Source organism: Gamsiella multidivaricata (assembly GCF_025024155.1).
Source record: "Gamsiella multidivaricata strain RSA 2152 chromosome Unknown BC939scaffold_71, whole genome shotgun sequence".
NCBI classification, from domain to species: domain Eukaryota; kingdom Fungi; phylum Mortierellomycota; class Mortierellomycetes; order Mortierellales; family Mortierellaceae; genus Gamsiella; species Gamsiella multidivaricata.
Window position 1 is genome coordinate 66,797 of NW_026251779.1, and position 17,521 is coordinate 84,317.

Sequence of the window (17,521 nt, forward strand, 5' to 3'; positions counted from 1 at the left end):
GACATGAAATACCTTTTCGGGCATGCGTAGTAGGTCTGGCGGTCGTGGCTTTTCTTGCACTTTTCACGCTTGGGCATGTTGTAGGGAGTTCAGAGTAGGATGGTGGTAGGCATCGGTGATAGAGACAGACAGAGAGAGAGTGAATGAGAGAGAAAGACAGAAAAAAGATTTTTTATTTTTTTATTTTATACTTTTCTGGCTCCAGAGCCCTAGATTGCTTTTTTTATATTGATATTATTGTGCCCAGATAGAGCTTACCAGCGACTTGAGCTTGTCCCGCTTCCGTCCCCCCTCTTGCTCAGCATGGCTGTTCATACTCTGTTCTCTCCGAGTATGGTCATGGTACGTGCTGTTCGATTTGTTTGTGCCTACTCGTCCAATGATCTCGGCCAACGGACCCCCACCTCCGCCCAGCGTTCCGGCTCCACTGACAATAACATTATTGGGATTATACCCAGTCCCATAGCCCAGCCCTGGCGCTGACATACCATTGGATCCAGACGATGACCTGTCTATCATGGTCGACATGAACCCAGCCACACCACGACGAGGATCGACTTCCGGTACCGGCGCGTGTACAGATTCCATCTCGAGTGATCTCCACAACTCCAACACGCTCTCAATCTTGTCGGCAGGACAACAAGCAAGCGCGTATCCAGCAACAGCCATTCGCTTAGAATACTCTCGTCCTACAGATTCCGTTGCGACTTGGACAAATATTTCCCATGGGTTCCTGGCATCAGGATCACCAAGTCCTTGCAATGACGGCCCATGTGCCGCGGTAGAGGGCCCAGATGACGTCCCAGCTCTTGATCCTGGCCGGGAAGATAACGACGAAGGAGAATCTGGTCGCGAAGGTGTCGATGCGCTGTCCTCACTGTTGCCCCCACCACCAGTAACGAAGCTGTTGCTCTTCACAACCCGCCTCATCCTTGGAGATCCATCTGCATTCATATCGAGCGCTCCTGAGGTTCTGAGCAGCTCCATCAGTCGTTCGGCTTGTTGGATCGCAAAAACGTGATTCTTCTCTTTGAGAGCTGCCTCGATGAGCATGCCCACAACTTGGATCTCGATTTGCTGCCGTAATGTTTTCTTTTGACCGATACCGGTGACCTTGATGGCTAGCTCGAGCATTGCAGCGTGATCACGGTAGGCGTTCTCCTGGCTCATAATCAACCGTCGCACCAACGAGAGTCGATTCTCAGTCGCACGGATCTGGAACGGGAGAATCGTAGTGCTACTTCCTGGGGCAGTGAGGTTGTACGTCGAAGTCATGAAGTTGGTGGCCTCGATCAGATCCATCTCCTTCCGAATATTTGTGGTCTCTGGAAGAACTTTCAAGCTACAACAGATGATAAATAAAATATTCCAAATTCTGTTAATGCCCAAATTGCTCGTGCGCCGCCTACGAACTTAAAAAATCCAAGTGAGGAACTAAAGCCCTTACCAATCGTATGCCATCTTCATAAGTCCCTGATGTCTGTTGCCAGAGGTCGCATTGTTAAACATCTCATTCGAGCAATCGATGACCAGCTTTTCAGCTGTCGCCAGCCGGACCGGTGGGAGCATTCCTGGTGGGAACAAAATCGCCCTTGCGAGCTCGAATTCTAGCAGGGTCATCAAGTTTGATGCTGTCAGTGTCGATTTAAAAATATGATACATCAAAATAAGCAGAACTTTCAAAGACTTACTTCCGCAGCTCAAAACACCAGCCAGGTACTCTCTGTAAATATCTTGTTCGGAAACCCGACCCAACACCCCACCTCCCTTTTCGCCTCCGCGTAATCGGATCAAATCCTCCAAAAGCAACATCCACTCGTCGTCGCTCTCAAAGCGCTCACCCATTCTCTCCGGTCCTCCACTAGCGAGTCTTGCCATCTTGGTGACCATCTGCAGCTGGCTTGCCTCCGAGTCCGAGTTCTCCAGGAACCAGGAGAGCTGCACAGGAAGGTCGTATCGCGCCAGTGTCTCTGCAGCAGTCAAATTTTGCTCAAGGGTATCGAGAGCGTGCTGCATCAGTCCCTGCGTTGGCGCATACTTGACAAAGGCAGGATACATATTGAGGGGATCCAACTGTTGGGATATCCGAGAGCGATCCTGAGCCGGCGCCGAAGAGGTGTTGAGATCGCTTCCAAAGGTAACAAAGATGTTTTTGCGAAGCTCTGCTCGGCGGACCTTGTCAATGGTCTCGTCCACGTCCTCCGTCTGCTCAAACATTGGCAAACAGACGATCATGTCGCTCATCACTTTCCATTCGTCCACGGTTCTGCAGCCGTACATGCACGACATCGTCAGCCAAGACAACTCCATATCGTTGCTGATAATACGCTCATCCGGTTCGTACACTGGCTTCGAGGCTTGAATGACAGCACCAACCCATGAAAGGTGATTTGGGCTCTGTCTCAGAAGAAAGGCATACAGATACGACATGGGGTTCTGAGAGTCTTGTCCAGCGGGTAGGCCCTGCCCAGGAACATGGACGGGGTCGCTTCGCTGCCAGCGTCGTGGGATAACAACTGTGAGATAGGGCAGTACAAGACGTCGAATGTCCTGCACGATTGTATGCTCATCACTCATGCCTAGACAGAGCTGAACCACCTCCATCGGGTTCATAAGCGAAAATTGCTCGAGCGAAAGATCCTGAACCGTATCCGCCCACATTGCCTTTGCCTCTGGTCGGCGGTTATCAGGCTTAATCTCGTACAGCAATTTGTAAAGAATCTCCAGATCCTCGCTGATCGTCTCCAGTAGTGGGATATAGTTGTCGGTGCCGTACTGGATAAGGCGTCGCTGCTCGATGATTTGTCCTGCATTCCTGTCGATCTCCAGTGCTCGATCAATATACCAGTGCGAGAGGTCCTCACCCGAAGCAGGAAATGGGAGAGGTGACGGCAGAATCTCCTCGGCTTCCTGCTTGATGGCCACCATATCCAGCGATACTGCCTCATTCCCTCCGTGGGCGGCCTTGCGCTCTTCCAGAGCTAACGCCTGCTGGTGTAGATATGCATCCATTTCGTGATCTGCTGATCCAAAGACCAGTGTCCTTAACTCTGGAATTTCCGCCCAGTCAAGTTCTCTCCATGGATGATCCGGCGCCCATGGCTTTTCCACTCTCGTTGCTGGGTCGAGTCGCGGCAAAAGGCCCCTGTACGCCTCCGTCGGACATGTCTCTGGAATGCGGTTAAGCGTAGTCATCCTCCACGGCCACGTCTCCCGGTTGTGCCGAGTAAAGAGGATCCTGACGCCTTCAATGAACTCTGCTTCTGCATAAATTCGAGCCAGAGCAGATAGATCCATGTCCTTAAACGTGTTGTACGACCCAGTGAGAAGCGGTAATGGAGGAGTTCTCTGGTCCGCGGCGTCATCGTATAGAATACCGAGTGGGTCCAACGGATCTTTAGTCTTGGGATGTTTTGATAGCAGCCTTGAAATCCTGGCTTCCTCACGCGTCCTCCACTGCTTTTCCATGATGGTTAACTCAGTAAAAGTTGAGAGCCGATTAAGGTACTTCAGAAAATACCACCGATACTTGCACCACAACATTTCCCGTTCGGCTAACTGAACCGCGAGTAGTAGTTCGCTTGTTTTGGCTCTCATGGGCTCTCCTGAGGCGGCGGCTCGAATCCAGTCAATCTTAACCTCTGTACCTAGCTCGTATCGTCTGATAATGTCGTCCATAAGGCTATCGGTGAGCTGCAAACCGTATTCAAGAAGCGTCCTGATGCCTTCGTGGTCCTCCGTAACGCTTTCAAGACAGTTGGCGAGAACCCATTGCTTATCCGTGATCTTGTCCAGCAAGTTCGACACGACGTCTGCACTGATATGAGAGAGTTGCTTCCACTGATACTGGTAGACAACATCTGTGTCCAGCTCATAAGTTGTAGCGATGGCTAGTGCGGAAGAGTAGTCCCTGCCTTCCAACTTGCGATATAGCAGCTCCTCCGGTGGCACGCGAAGCATCCGGTATAGGCTCAAGGTCCGCTTGGGGACAAGGATCAGTCTTTGGAGCTTGGCTCGGCGCTCGTCGGCGTCCTTGGACCCAAAATATTTTGTCAGCTGTGCAATCCACTTGAAGAGAAGGCGCTCATTACCCATCATCTGTGCGATCTCCTGCTCGGTTGGTTCGCCCATGGCCTTATCCTCCTGGTCCGTCATCATGATCCACCGGTCCCCCACCACACGAGCACGAATCATCCTGGTGATCTCCTCAATGACAAATACCTGCTCATCGTGCGCGCTGAATCCAGAATTAGTGAACTCGAGGCATGAGGCAAACACCTTGGGCTCCTGACCCAAAATATTGATCAACTCTGGGATTTGAAGGACGATCATGGCTCCACTCTCGTACCCCAGTAGAATGGCATCCTCAGCCCAAAACCGCATCGAGACACACCGTCCATTGGCCACTCCGATCAAATGTGTCGATGTTCCGTTGGACTGGTATTCCTTCACCAGTTCCTGAAACTCTTGAAAGGAAAGCGTGCTGTGCTCTTCGGATCTGGCATAGTAGTTTAAATGCTCGCTGTTCCATGTCATCTTCAACACCCCGCCGCGCTCCTTGGATAATGTCCAACTGGTGAGAGACCCTGAGCTGTCCAATGAAAGCGCTCCGTACTTTTCGTGGACAACAATCGTATGAACGGAATGGTTCGTGAGATAGACATCGCGCTCGAACAGTTTTTGAAGAGTCGGGCCGATCGCGGAGAGACCTGTTGGGTATCTTATTGCGTCCGATGCTTGAGGCGTTCTGTCCAAGACACTATCGACTGAACTTTGGAGTTGACCATCTGTGTTATACCTCTGATAGTATGGCGAGTCTCGCTCAATCGTCCAGAACTGTACACCCGCCTGTGTGCCAGAATTGTCTATAATATGTGAATTATCCGGATTAGTAGATTTACCTTTGAACGACCCATACAACATAATCAACATAAACATCGTGTCCGACTTACCTGCTGGTTCTTTACTCTGGTGCGGAGTACCTCCGACGCACAGAATGCCGTTATGTTCATCAATGCTGGCGCATGCTACTGTCCTGAAAGTATCCTTAAAGGTGAATGTGTGGTAGGGACAAAAAAAACCTGGGTCTGAATAGCCCTCTCTTGCCCATGAGCTCTGCCTTGGTGTCAGTAGCGATTGCGTTGCGAGCAACGACCTTCGGTGCTGGAGGTTTTTTCTTTTAGGATAATCCTCTAACGGCGACGTTGGCGTGGAGTCGGACTGGCCTAATGCCTCAGGCGTGTTGAAGAGATAGCTCCTGAGGGCGCCGTCGTATGTGATCGTGATGAGTTCGTATGCATAGTTGTGTCCGTTGAATTTGACTCCAAAACCATCTTCATTCTTGCTCTTCCTCGTATTGACGAATCCAAGATAACACAGGGGTTCGACAAACAATTGACTGGTGCCACCGCTCGAGACCCCTTCGTCCTCTACTGGTGCATCCTGTTGCTGAATCTTGGGCAGAATCGACCCGATGAGCCTTCCTTTCGTATCAATAATTTCCACTGTACCGTTGCTGAAACTTCTTGCCACTAGCTTCGAATCGAAACTCCACGCGATCCTCCTCCACTTTGGGTACAGGTCTTGTTGGCTGGTTGCTCCCCAGACAGAGTGAACGATTTGATAACTTGAGTTAAGTGTTCTGAATTCGATCTTGTCCTCATGATTGACTGCTAGGAAATGACTGTCAGGACTTAGCGCGATCTGCCACGGCGACTTTATCGGAGTGAGCGTGGAGGCAATCCCAGAGGGAACAGTGGTGGTAAGGAAGAGGGGCGAAATATTGGCGGCAACGCGTCGAAGGAACCACTGCTTCCATCGAGCAAGTTTTCGCTTAGCGTCCTTGTCAAACTCGTCAAGCTGTTGCTGCAGGTTGCCCGAAGTCGGGAAGGAGGCATTTGATGAGGAGGTCAGCGACGCGTCTGCATTGTCGTTAGGCGTCCAGATAGCGATGGTGTCGACGTCGTACAGCTGCCGTTGTTTCTCCATGTCGGGGTATTGATCTATTCACTCTTGTTGTGTCCGCTGGCAGTTCATTCGATCTCAAGACAGTCTGTTGTTGTTGCAAGATGAATGGGATGAAAGTTGACTAGAAAGCGCTCTGGGACCATGGAACCAAGAGTAGAGCCATGCACTGTGACCGGCCTTCAACTTGACCAAACCACTTGTCACTGTTACCACCGGCCCACGCTGTACCATGCTCCTTTCCGTCACGATATCTATGGCATCAACCAGTAGTACAAGGACGGCACTATAAATATATATGAAGCTACTCCATTAAATCGAAGAGATGTTGACACCATGGAGGTTCACTAAAAAGTCGGCAAAGAAATCTTTGAAGAAGAACCACCTAGTAAATGGAATACCGCCAATTTCGGTACTTTTTCCTTCAGTACGTGAAGATAGCTAACACCGCGAACTTAATTGCTCCGCGAGAGAGGTCAGCTTATTATCCATTGAGCAGCAAATTGGCTTCTCCTTCCGGGAGCCAACGCAGAGACCGCCTGGAACTGCCAATCTCACACTCATGGTCTTGGGAGGCGTAGTCTGAAGCGACGAGTTGCGGCTCCAATGCTCCAAACAGCTTCATTTTTTTGCTGCATAAATGACGGAGTGACGCGTTCTCTCGTGGCTGAGTGAGTTCTGAGGTCCATTCAAATATTTAAATTGACAATTCAATTGAATGAGTGCCAGTTGGAGCTATTGGAGAGAAAAAAACAAAGACAGACAAAAAGACGCAGCAAAGGTGAATCTCGATCACCCATCCCACCCTGCTGCTTCCTTCCATACTCTCCACCGCCCCTTCCTTCTCTCCGCCTCCCCCACAAAAGGTGTCATCGTCCTCTCCCTTCCCTCACGACTCTTCACAGGACATTCGCCGAGCAGGAAGTCAACAGTCGGTGATCTACTTACTGATGCAGGCTGACAACTCTATGGGGTCGCACGACCCCTCTGAAAACACCTGGCAAGAGTACATCAAGGAGACCTTGCTGCCCTCCATTACAACCGCGTCTATCAACGAGCGCACGCAGCTTCTTCACCTGCTCCTTGTTCGTGTTAAACGCAAAGGTAGGATAGCTTAGATTTTGTCTGTGTGTGTGCGTTGATCAACTTGCACTTTGAACGCCTTCAGAGGATTATCATCAGTTAACAACGAAAATGTATTGTCGTCTATAGACTTGCCGGTGGAGCTACTACCAGCGCTGGTCCATATCCTGTTCATCTCATACCCGCGCTATAATGACAGATCATCGCGCTTGACGGTCCTTGAGATCCTCACGGAACTCAATGCCTGGAACTCGGAAGAGTTCTTGAAGGTCATGGTGCCCGCGATGCAAAAGGAGACCGAACGACTCTCAGCCAAGAGCACGGATGGGTAAGCATAGTGCAAGGTCTGGATGACACCAGGCACCCAAAGCGATACCATTAACACAATCTGTCTCTTTTAATTGATCAGCGTTTATATTACAGCAGCTGCTCATCGCTTTGTGGTCCTGAACTGGATCAACGTGTTGCTCAACTGCACGTTGACTGTTTCAGGAGACAGCCCATCGCCATATATCAAACCTCTTGTTGGATCGCAGGCTGTTCTCATTGATGGACTGGTGGATACGGAAAAGAAGAGCATTGCCCACGGAGCCGTTGCAGATGTTCGTCGTTGCATTCGCAAGGTAACTGAACGCCTGCGCCGCACAACGTCGCCTTCACCTGTCTCTTCGAAGCGCCAACTGACCATCAATTCTGATGTCTAATTAATTTTTTTACACACAGAACGCGGATTCGATCCCCATGTTTCTGGAATATCTGACGACAGGAACGACCGCACCCACATATCTGAACTCTGTATTAATGGGCACCGTGGTGGATGTCGCTCTTCGATTGAGACATAACGCTGAGGCTGGAAAGGGATATATTGCTGCTCATCGGGATGCCATCGTCAAATTCTACCTTACCAACCTGATCTCATCAAAGCAACCCGTGCCTACACGATGCGCTGTAAGTGGCCAACTCAGTCACTTGCGATAATATCTGCACGCTGATCGTGGATTGACATCTCATCATTTTTTAACTTGCATTCAACTAGGTGGCCTTTAACGATTTCATTCACCACTATGTGACCCTCGAGCTATTCAAAACGGATTTCTTACCAACTATTGAGCGTCTTTGCCTTCGTGCGCCAGAAATTGTCTTTGCCTGTAAGAAACCATGCACGTATATTGTTGGGTCTGGACGTAAGAAGTTTGAGCAAAACCGGCTGAATAGGATACACTTTTTTCTTCATATGAACAGTGCTAGTCCACCTCGTTAAGGCTCTCTCGGTTGATCCTTCCTCCATTTTCAGCTCTTCACTTCAGGACCCCTTATTGAACGGATTGCGCTCGAGTTCAGAATCGGTCAGGACATCGGCCATCGCTCTTTTCAGAGAATTCGCCCAGCGTACCAAGGAGGAGGAGCACGTTCTGAAGGTGGTAACAGAGATGACAAAGCAGCTCACCACAGGAAAGGTGTCGTCCCCTGACCACCGTGGCATCTTCTACGACTGCATTGGAAGGACAGCAGCAACGAAGTCAGAGGCTGTTTCAACTAAAGCTCTTCAGGGATTGATCACCATGACTGGCAAGGAGTCGAACGAGACTGCTGTTACCTTTGGTATTGACGCCACCATCCTGCATCTTCAGGTTCTCCTGGCAGCTGGAAAGGACACTCCTGAGGTCGCGACAAGCATCAAAGCTGGCGTTACTGCTCTTGCCAGCCCCCGTGCCTCCCTCCGCAAGACATGGGCACGTGGCATGGGTGCATTGATCTGGAACTGTAAGTTGGCTATACATTTAATTTACTCTCTGCACTTTCACCAGTTACCACTTAAGATGGCTAACAACTTCTTTCGTTTCTACTTCTTTTAGCGGAATATTCTTCAGAATCTGTCAAAAACGTTTCTTTGTTCATGGCTCCTTTGATTACCGCCTACAACAACATTCAGAAGGCACCACTGACTTACAAGGACGGACCATTGGAGGGCTATGTTGCAGTGAGCGCCGCCTATCGCCTTGCTCAGAGTGGTGATGGCTCTGCCCGTCAACTTCTCAAGTCAGCACTCGTAGCATCGCCAAAGCCTTCCCTTGTGTTGTTTGATAAGGTCTACACAAAATTGACCACGGCCGAAGAGGGCGTGTGGTTCGTACATGCACTCGAGGCACTGGTGGCGGAGGAGACCATCGAAGAGGACGCAAGGATGGCTATCGGTACAGGATTCATTTACTCTGCCGCAGCGTCACCATACGCGGATGCACGTAAGGAGGCGTTCCATGCTCTACAGCGCAGTGCAAAGAATGATGCTAGGAAGATTGGTACCATTATTAGGGAGGCTCTCCTACGATGGGTCTCGCTTATTGAGACCCCTGTAAAAGACTCTACCCCCGCCCTCGCCGCTTCTACTATCTCCACCGACCCTCATATTTCTGCATACCGTCTTTCAGAAATTTTATCCGCCATCACAACACACAACGCAGAAGGCGATCAGACCGTCATGGCCGAGGTTGCAACTGAGCTGATCGTGCTGTCTCACCACCAGGCCATTGCTTCGCCCACTAAGAAGTACGACTGGATGAGCATGGTGCAACGCGCGAGACTGGATCCCGGACGCCTTGTCTCAGACTACCAGAACCGTATCGAGCAACTCGTCATGGATGCTGCCAGCTTGGAATCGACTTCGCCACAGATGTACAAGGCCGCTATGTCTACCATCTCAAGTCTTGTCTTTATCGCTCCCTCAACCATGATTCCTATCTTTCTGAGCCATGTTGAGGAAGACCTGGATGCCAAGCTGCTGGACAACATCGGCGAACAGGAGATCGGTATCTGGAAGCATCCCGAAGGTGAACTGTTTGTTGATGTCCTCAAGGGCATGAAGAAGCAAGGAGGAGCCGAGCGCGGTCGTCCTGCTTTTGACGAGCAAAAGTTCAACCGTGATGTTAAGAAGGCACTCTCCTCAACAAAGAGAGCCCCTACTGCCTCTGCTGCCTCTGCTGCTGCCTCTGCATCAAAATTGACCAGGGATGAACAGGCATCTGTCGACGCACAACTCACAAAGGAGTCCAAGATCCGCAAATCTGTCCAGAACACCTACAACCATTTGATGCGCGGTTTGGCAACGATTCGTGCACTCATTAACGGCAACTCGGACGAGCTGACAGCTAGACTGGTGGAGCTTGTGAGACTCTTGCTGAACGGCGTTGTGAAACGCGGAGGTCCTTTGGTTGGAACCGTTGCCGTGGATACCTACTTGGCGCTGGGTCGCTGTGTGTCGGATCGTCTCGACTCCATTCGTGAGCCGTTGGCATTGGCTACGCTCCGCAGCTTGGATGTTAAGGAAGTGCCCGAGAACTGGTTGGAGGAGCCTTTAGACGGACTTGTTTCCCGTGTCCTTTACCGTCTTCGTTTTGTCACTGAGAAGCAGCCTCTGCTTCCATCGAGCTTTGCATACTGCTTCCCTTTGATCCACAACATTCTTCAAAACGGCGGCATTGTCAGCTCTGACAAGTCAGCTGCAGATGCCAAGGAAGCATCGCAGGAACAAGTACAGATCGCTGTCGACATTGTCTCGTTCCATGCTCTTTCAGGAGCTTCGGACTCGCTGCCCCGGAAGGAGATGATCCATTCTTTACTGTCGATCATTAAGGAGTATCCTCAACTTGCCAAGATAGCCAGGACTTCGCTTGGAGACCTGACACATTCTATGGGTGACACTGCTTCCTTGGACGAGATCAACACCCTTCTTGGAGGTCTGCTCTACAACGAGACTCTGGTTCGACAAGCTGCCCTTGCCGCTCTTGAATCCTTGGAACTGACCGTCATTGACTTCTCGCGCGAACTTTGGACGGCCTGCTATGACGAGGATCCCACCAATGCCAAGCTTGCCTTTGAACTCTGGGAAGACAACGGAATGGAAGTTGAGCCCACGTATGCGAATGCCCTGCTACCCTATGTTGTTCACCAGAATGGCTTCGTTCGCCAGGCCGCTGCCAAGGCCATCGCTGGTGCCGTCAAGCTGTATCCCGACACTGTTACTGCGACTTTGAACGCCATTTACATTCTGTACCACGAGAAGGCCCAGCCAATCGTTCCTCAGTATAACGAGTACGGCCTCGTCATCCAGGAGTCCTTGAACCGACAGGATCCCTCTGACCAGCGCTTTGGCTTGTCAATGGCGCTGAAGAATATTGCTCCCCTGATGACAGCCAGTGACCTTCAGCCTTTTGCCGAGTTTTTGATCCACCAGGATGCTTTAGGTGATCGAAGCGCAGATGTTCGTCAGGGCATGCTGGATGCTGGCTTAGCTATGATCACTGCCCACGGCGCTGAGAACGTCCACACTCTGATCCCCGTCTTTGAGAACTACCTCTCTGAACCTGCCCGCAACTCGGAGACCCATGACCGTATCCGTGAATCCGCCGTTATCCTGTTCGGTGCTCTTGCCCGTCACTTAGATCCTTCCTCTCCCAAGATTCCTTCCGCTGTGCAGAAACTGATCGAAACACTGAGCACACCCTCGGAGCCTGTCCAGGTTGCTGTCGCCAACTGCTTGCCTGGTTTGGTGAAGTGCATTCCCAACCAGGTCCCGGATCTTCTCAAGTCTTTGATGGACAAAGCTTTCCACTCCAAGAAGTACTCGGAGCGCCGTGGCGCTGCTTATGGTCTCGCTGGTGTTATCAAAGGTCGTGGTATCTCTGCTCTCAAGGAATTCTCCGTCATGGCTTCTCTCAAGGCCGCTGTCGATGATAAGAAGGATGCACATGCGCGTGAAGGTGCCATGATTGCATTCGAGACATTGTCGCAAACTCTCGGTCGTCTCTTCGAGCCGTATGTCATCCAGATCTTACCGCTTTTGCTGGTCTGCTTTGGTGACCCTGTAATGGATGTCCGTCAGGCGACCTCGGATACCGCGCGTGCCATCATGGGCAAACTTTCGGGACACTGCGTCAAGCTGATCATGCCCTCGCTCCTCGCTGGTCTGGACGACCGCCAGTGGCGCACTAAGAAAGGATCTGTCGAACTCTTGGGATCCATGGCCTTCTGTGCTCCCAAGCAGCTATCGATTTCTCTGCCGACCATCATTCCTCGCCTTTCGGATGTCTTGACCGACTCTCATACTGCTGTCCAAGATGCCGCCCGCCTTGCTCTGACACAATTCGGTGAAGTCATCTCTAATCCTGAGATCCAGGACCTTGTCCCTATCATGATGGCTGCTCTCTGTGATCCAAACACCAAGACCCATCCTGCTTTGACCGCTCTATTGGGCACCTCGTTTGTCCACTATATTGATTCGCCTTCTCTGGCCTTGGTCATGCCTATTTTGGAGCGTGGTCTCCGCGAGCGTGCTACTGATATCAAGAAGAAGGCCTCTCAGATTGTCGGAAACATGGCCTCTTTGACTGACCAGAAGGACCTCATTCCTTACCTTCCACGTCTCTTGCCTGGAGTCAAGGAGGTTCTGATCGATCCTGTTCCCGATGCGCGTGCGACCGCTGCTAAGGCCCTTGGTACATTGGTTGAGAAACTGGGCGAATCCAATTTCCCCGACCTAGTCCATGAGCTCTTGGATACTCTCAAATCCGATACTTCTGGTGTCGATCGCCAAGGAGCAGCCCAGGGTCTCTCGGAAGTTCTCGCTGGCCTTGGTTTAGAGCGCTTGGAAGGCCTGCTCCCTGAGATCATTGTCAACACAGATTCACCCAAGTCTTACATTCGCGAAGGCTTCATTTCGTTGCTTGTATATCTTCCCGCTACGTTTGGTCAGCGCTTCCAGCCCTACCTAGGTCGCATTATCCCACCCATCCTGATGGGACTTGCGGACGAGTCTGAATACGTTAGAGAGGCTTCGTTGAAGGCCGGTCAGATGATCATCAACAACTATGCCACCAAGGCTGTCGACTTGCTCCTGCCCGAGTTGGAGCGTGGTCTCTTTGATGACAACTGGCGTATTCGTCAGTCCTCTGTTCAACTCATGGGCGACTTGTTGTTCCGTATCACTGGCACCAGCAAGCAGGCTGGTGTTGATGACGAGGGTGAGGAAGATGAACCTGAAGAGTTCGGTCGGTCCGATAACATTCGCAAACAGCTGTTGGAGGTCCTTGGCCGCGAACGCAGAGACCGTGTTCTGTCATCGCTGTACATTGTTCGTGCCGACAACTCGGCCATTGTTCGCCAGGCCACACTCACCGTCTGGAAGTCACTGGTCACCAATACTCCTCGTACATTGAGAGAGATTCTGCCCACGATCATGTCGATGATTATTCGCAACTTGGCCTCCACATCGTACGATCGCCGTATGGTCGCAGCCCGCACCTTGGGAGACCTGGTTCGCAAGCTGGGCGAAGCAGTTCTTTCAGAGATTATCCCCATTCTCGAAGCTGGTCTCGAGAGCTCCGAAAGCGATACTCGTCAGGGTGTCTGTATCGGTCTCTCAGAGATCATGGCCACTGCTGGAAAAGTTCACGTTACGGACTATGTCGACTCAATTATTCCCGCTGTCCGCAAGGCACTTTTGGACGAGTCTCCCGACGTCCGAGAGGCTGCTGCTCAGGCTTTCGATACTTTGCACCAGTGCGTCGGACCCAAGGCCATCGACGAGATTCTACCCTCCTTGTTGGCCAACCTTCATACTGGCGACAAGTCCGAGTACGCTTTGGAGGGTCTCAAGGAGATTATGGCCGTCCGGTCGAATGTTGTTTTCCCTGTGCTGATTCCCACGTTGATTGCTCAGCCAATTACTGCTTTCAACGCTCGTGCTTTGGGGTCCCTGGTCTCTGTTGCCGGTACGGCCTTAAATCGCCGTCTGACAAACATTTTGGCTGCCCTTATTCAGTCGCAGGTCAGCGAAACGGATCCAGACACTCTCGAGGCTTTGGAGACGACTATTTGTGCTCTGCTACAGTCGATCGACAATGCGGATGGTGCTCATACCCTGATGATGATGCTGTTCGAGCTCGTCAAGTCCGAAGATCCTTCGAAGCGCTCCTCTGGATGCAACATTTTGGCGACCTTCTGCGCCGAGTCGACCCAGGATATCTCTCGCTATGTCTCTGACTGGATTCGTGTCCTGATCAACTTGCTGGATGACCGTACTCAATCTGTGGTCGTGAGTGCCTTAGCTGCCTTGAACGCTGTTACGCGCACTGTCCGCAAGGATGAGCTGGAGGGTCTGGTTCAGTCCGTACGTCGCTCGGTCCGTGCTGTTGGCACTCCTGGCGTGGACTTGCCTGGTTTCTGTCTGCCCAAAGGTATTGCTCCCCTGCTGCCTATCTTCTTGCAGGGTCTAATGAACGGCTCCAATTCGATCCGTGAAGCCTCTGCTTTGGGTATTAGCGACCTGATACAGCGCACATCCGCCGACGCTCTCAAGCCCTTTGTCACGCAGATTACCGGTCCTCTGATTCGTATTGTTGGTGATCGCCATCCTGGCGAGGTCAAGAGCGCTATCTTGAGCACTCTCAGGTACATCTATCGGATCCTGTTAATGGCTTCTTCACTTTTGTTATTATGTGCAATTTACTAACCTCTTAACCTCTTAATATGTTTTTATTATTACTCACAAATCTACAGCCTACTTCTCCAGAAAGTCCCTGCTCATCTGAAACCCTTCTTGCCTCAGTTGCAGCGTACGTTTATTAAGTCGTTGACGGACCCCACGTCTACAACTGTTCGTGTTCGCGCTGCGGCTGCACTGTCGATCCTGATCTCGCTTCAGTCCAGAGTTGATCCTTTGGTCACGGAGTTGGTGGCAGGTATCAAATCGAGCGAGCCCGGTGTCAAGGAAACTGTCATGAGTGCCTTGGAGAACGTCGTCAGCAAGATCGGTGCTGGCATGAGCGACGCCGCCAAGCGCGCTGTTATTGGCGTTGTTATAGAGGGCATGGAAGCCAGCAACACCGGTAAGGAACTTTTCATCTTAGTTACCTCAGTTGCCTTGTCTCTATGGACACTCTTCTAACACAGCTCCTCCTTCAACCCTTTCTTCCATAGAATCCATGTGGTTGACCTCTGCTAAGCTGCTGGGCGCGTTCTGCAAGCACCAGAGCACAGAGGAGGCCTCTTACCTAATCCAGACCCAGATCTTGGGTGATACTGTGCCTCTGAGTGCGTCGATGCTTGCTATGAATTCTGTGCTTGTTGAGTCGCCTCAGCTCATCATTGAGACTGGTCATGTCCAGGAGGTTGCCAACGCCGCACTGACTGCGATCTCCAACTCCGTTGAGAGCAGTTCCACGGCGGCCGTGTTGGTGATCGGTAAGATGATCACCAACGAGGCCTATCAGGTGGACCAGGAACTGATTGGCGAGCTAATCAAAAAGCTGGCTTTACACTTGTCCCAGGATATTAACCTCGAGTCCAAGCGGTTAATCTTGGTGTGTATTCGCGCCGTGGCGAGACAGTCGCCATGGCTGGTGGAGCCTCATTTGAGCCAGCTTGTTCCACTAATGATGGCATCGGTTCGGGAACGCGTCATTCCTATCAAATTGGCTGCGGAGAGAGCCTTGCTGTTTACTCTGCAACTGCAGAAAGACGACTCTGTATACCAGAAGTATCTGGGAACGATCGATATGGCGGCCAGTAAGGCGCTGACGGATTACAACCGTCGTATCTTGTCCAAGTTGGCGGCCAACGAGAGAGCGCGAGTGGAACAGCTGCATGGACAGGAGGACGCAGAGGCGATTGAAGAGGATGCGGAGGTGTATGCTGTTGGCGGTTTGAATCTCGGGACGAATGACGACGAGTAGGAGTAGGCGTCAGAAAGATATGGGCGTAGATAGTTTTCGTTAAATTTGACAATTCAAAACGCACGTTTGGTGTATGCTGTACTTGATATTATTTTACATGTGGCACTATTTGGTATATAATGAAGAGGAGGTGCAGGTACCGACTGCACCTAAGAAAAGCTGGCTGCAGAGAGTCCGCAATGATCCCATGCCCGGGCGTTTACGTCGCCGTTCTCAATGTCAGGATTTCCCCACCAGTGAGGCATCCGGCCACCCCATGACTGGATCCCGAAAAATATCACCATGCCTGCAAGCGCGACGCCGGTGTCAAGTGCGCTGCTCGTCAGATAGATGTACCGCGACCACCAGCGGTAGCGGTAGCGTCTCAGCAGATACGCAAAGATGAAGCCGACAAAAAGGCCGTTGCTGAAGAAATAAGGCAGTGCGGGAGGCATGCAGGATGTGGCGGTGAGCAAGACGGGCCAGTGAACAAGCTTGAGCCAGGCGATCTTGGGGAATTGCTTGCTGAATGCCCAGAAGATAAGGGGCAAGAACACGCCGATGAGAGAGCCCCACTGCACAGGAGAGTACATGGCTCCGATCCTGTCACCAAAGACGCGAGCTGGGCCGATGGCGCCCCAGATCACAGACGCGGAGTAGAAGGTATTAGTCGAGCGGCAGGTGAAGGGATAGCCTGCAGGGGTGCATATATCCGGGCGAGTGTTGAGCAGCCAGGTTGCGGTGACGAGGTTGATAATGCATCCAAGAATACTAGAGACCAACTGAACGAGGAACATGATCCGTGGGGGAACCTTCATATAATGGCCAAGCTTTAGATCTGCCGCAAAGTTCAGGGCCTGGACATTGACGATATATCCGTAGGTCTTAAATGTGACATTGGCGATGGGGTGGCCTGGAAGGAGCGATCCGATGATGTATTCCGTAATGATGTTCAGTCCTGGCTGCTGGTTCGTGATCGCCTGGACGATACCGACGGGGAGGATGAAGAATATCGCGATGAGGAGCGCCAGGATCAGGGCCCACCAGGGCATGTAGTCATAGACGGTGCAAGTGATGAAGCTGAGAGTGACCATGGTCACGAAGAGCAAGCCGTACCACCAGTTGGGCACCTCTGGATACGCGCACATCAGTCTCGAGTGCACATCGCCGCCGCCCGCGAAGGACTTCTTCCACCGGGTGATCATGTCTTTGCCGTGATAAAGAATCATGTGCACGACGGTCGCCGTCATGGCTGCGAATCCGATGCCGTACGAAAGCGCCAGGAACGAGGACATTCGAAGCGGTCCATAGGCCCCGTATAATTCCTCATCCAGGATACCATCCTGGTTCAACACTTTCAAAATGTCGTAACTGCCGCCATCTTCCCTGAACAAGCCCGCCGAGATGATGGGAAACCGTTTGGAGCCCCACAGATCGGTATAGTACACCAGCGGGATCAAAAAGTAGACCAGGAACACGAACCCGATGAGCATGTTGACCTGCGCGAACCACGGCGTGATCAATGGGGAAAAGTAGGCCGAGATTGCCGACCAGTCCAAAGCAATTGTCCCGATGCCTAGTCCATTCGATCCCGTCAACTGCGCCAGAACCACGTTGTCGGGTTTAATCCAGCAAACCCATGAAAGCACGCCGATGGTCGGGAAGATGAAACCAGGAAACCAGTAGTAGATGAAGGATGCGAGCATGACCAACAAGAAGTACTTCATCCTCGGCATCCGTCCCTGATCATCCTCGCTCGCCTGCGC

At 51.6% G+C, this 17,521-nt stretch overlaps 3 protein-coding genes across 3 annotated transcripts; 1 reads left to right on the forward strand and 2 right to left on the reverse strand.

Annotated features, from left to right (window-relative positions):
* Positions 1 to 160: 160 nt before the first annotated feature.
* On the reverse strand, positions 161 to 6,106 carry BC939DRAFT_287954 (secretory pathway protein Sec39-domain-containing protein). Its single transcript, XM_051551267.1, has 4 exons — positions 4,953 to 6,106; positions 1,692 to 4,865; positions 1,448 to 1,607; positions 161 to 1,342 (listed from the first exon to the last, which is right to left on the reverse strand). Exons 1-4 carry the CDS (start codon positions 5,986 to 5,988, stop codon positions 235 to 237), a joined length of 5,478 nt encoding a protein of 1,825 aa, XP_051408616.1. The 5' UTR covers positions 5,989 to 6,106; the 3' UTR covers positions 161 to 234.
* Positions 6,107 to 6,694: 588 nt separating this feature from the next.
* BC939DRAFT_287965 (armadillo-type protein) lies at positions 6,695 to 16,208 on the forward strand. The gene is made up of 9 exons (XM_051551268.1): positions 6,695 to 7,068; positions 7,177 to 7,375; positions 7,457 to 7,670; positions 7,771 to 7,995; positions 8,084 to 8,195; positions 8,290 to 8,811; positions 8,904 to 14,493; positions 14,602 to 14,930; positions 15,022 to 16,208. Exons 1-9 carry the CDS (start codon positions 6,915 to 6,917, stop codon positions 15,774 to 15,776), a joined length of 8,100 nt encoding a protein of 2,699 aa, XP_051408617.1. The 5' UTR covers positions 6,695 to 6,914; the 3' UTR covers positions 15,777 to 16,208.
* On the reverse strand, positions 15,926 to 16,348 carry BC939DRAFT_480196 (OPT oligopeptide transporter protein-domain-containing protein; the record flags this gene model as incomplete). Its single annotated transcript, XM_051558916.1, has 1 exon — positions 15,926 to 16,348. The coding sequence occupies one exon, from the start codon at positions 16,346 to 16,348 to the stop codon at positions 15,926 to 15,928; it is 423 nt and encodes a 140-aa protein (XP_051408618.1).
* Between the last annotated feature and the right edge of the window lie 1,173 nt (positions 16,349 to 17,521).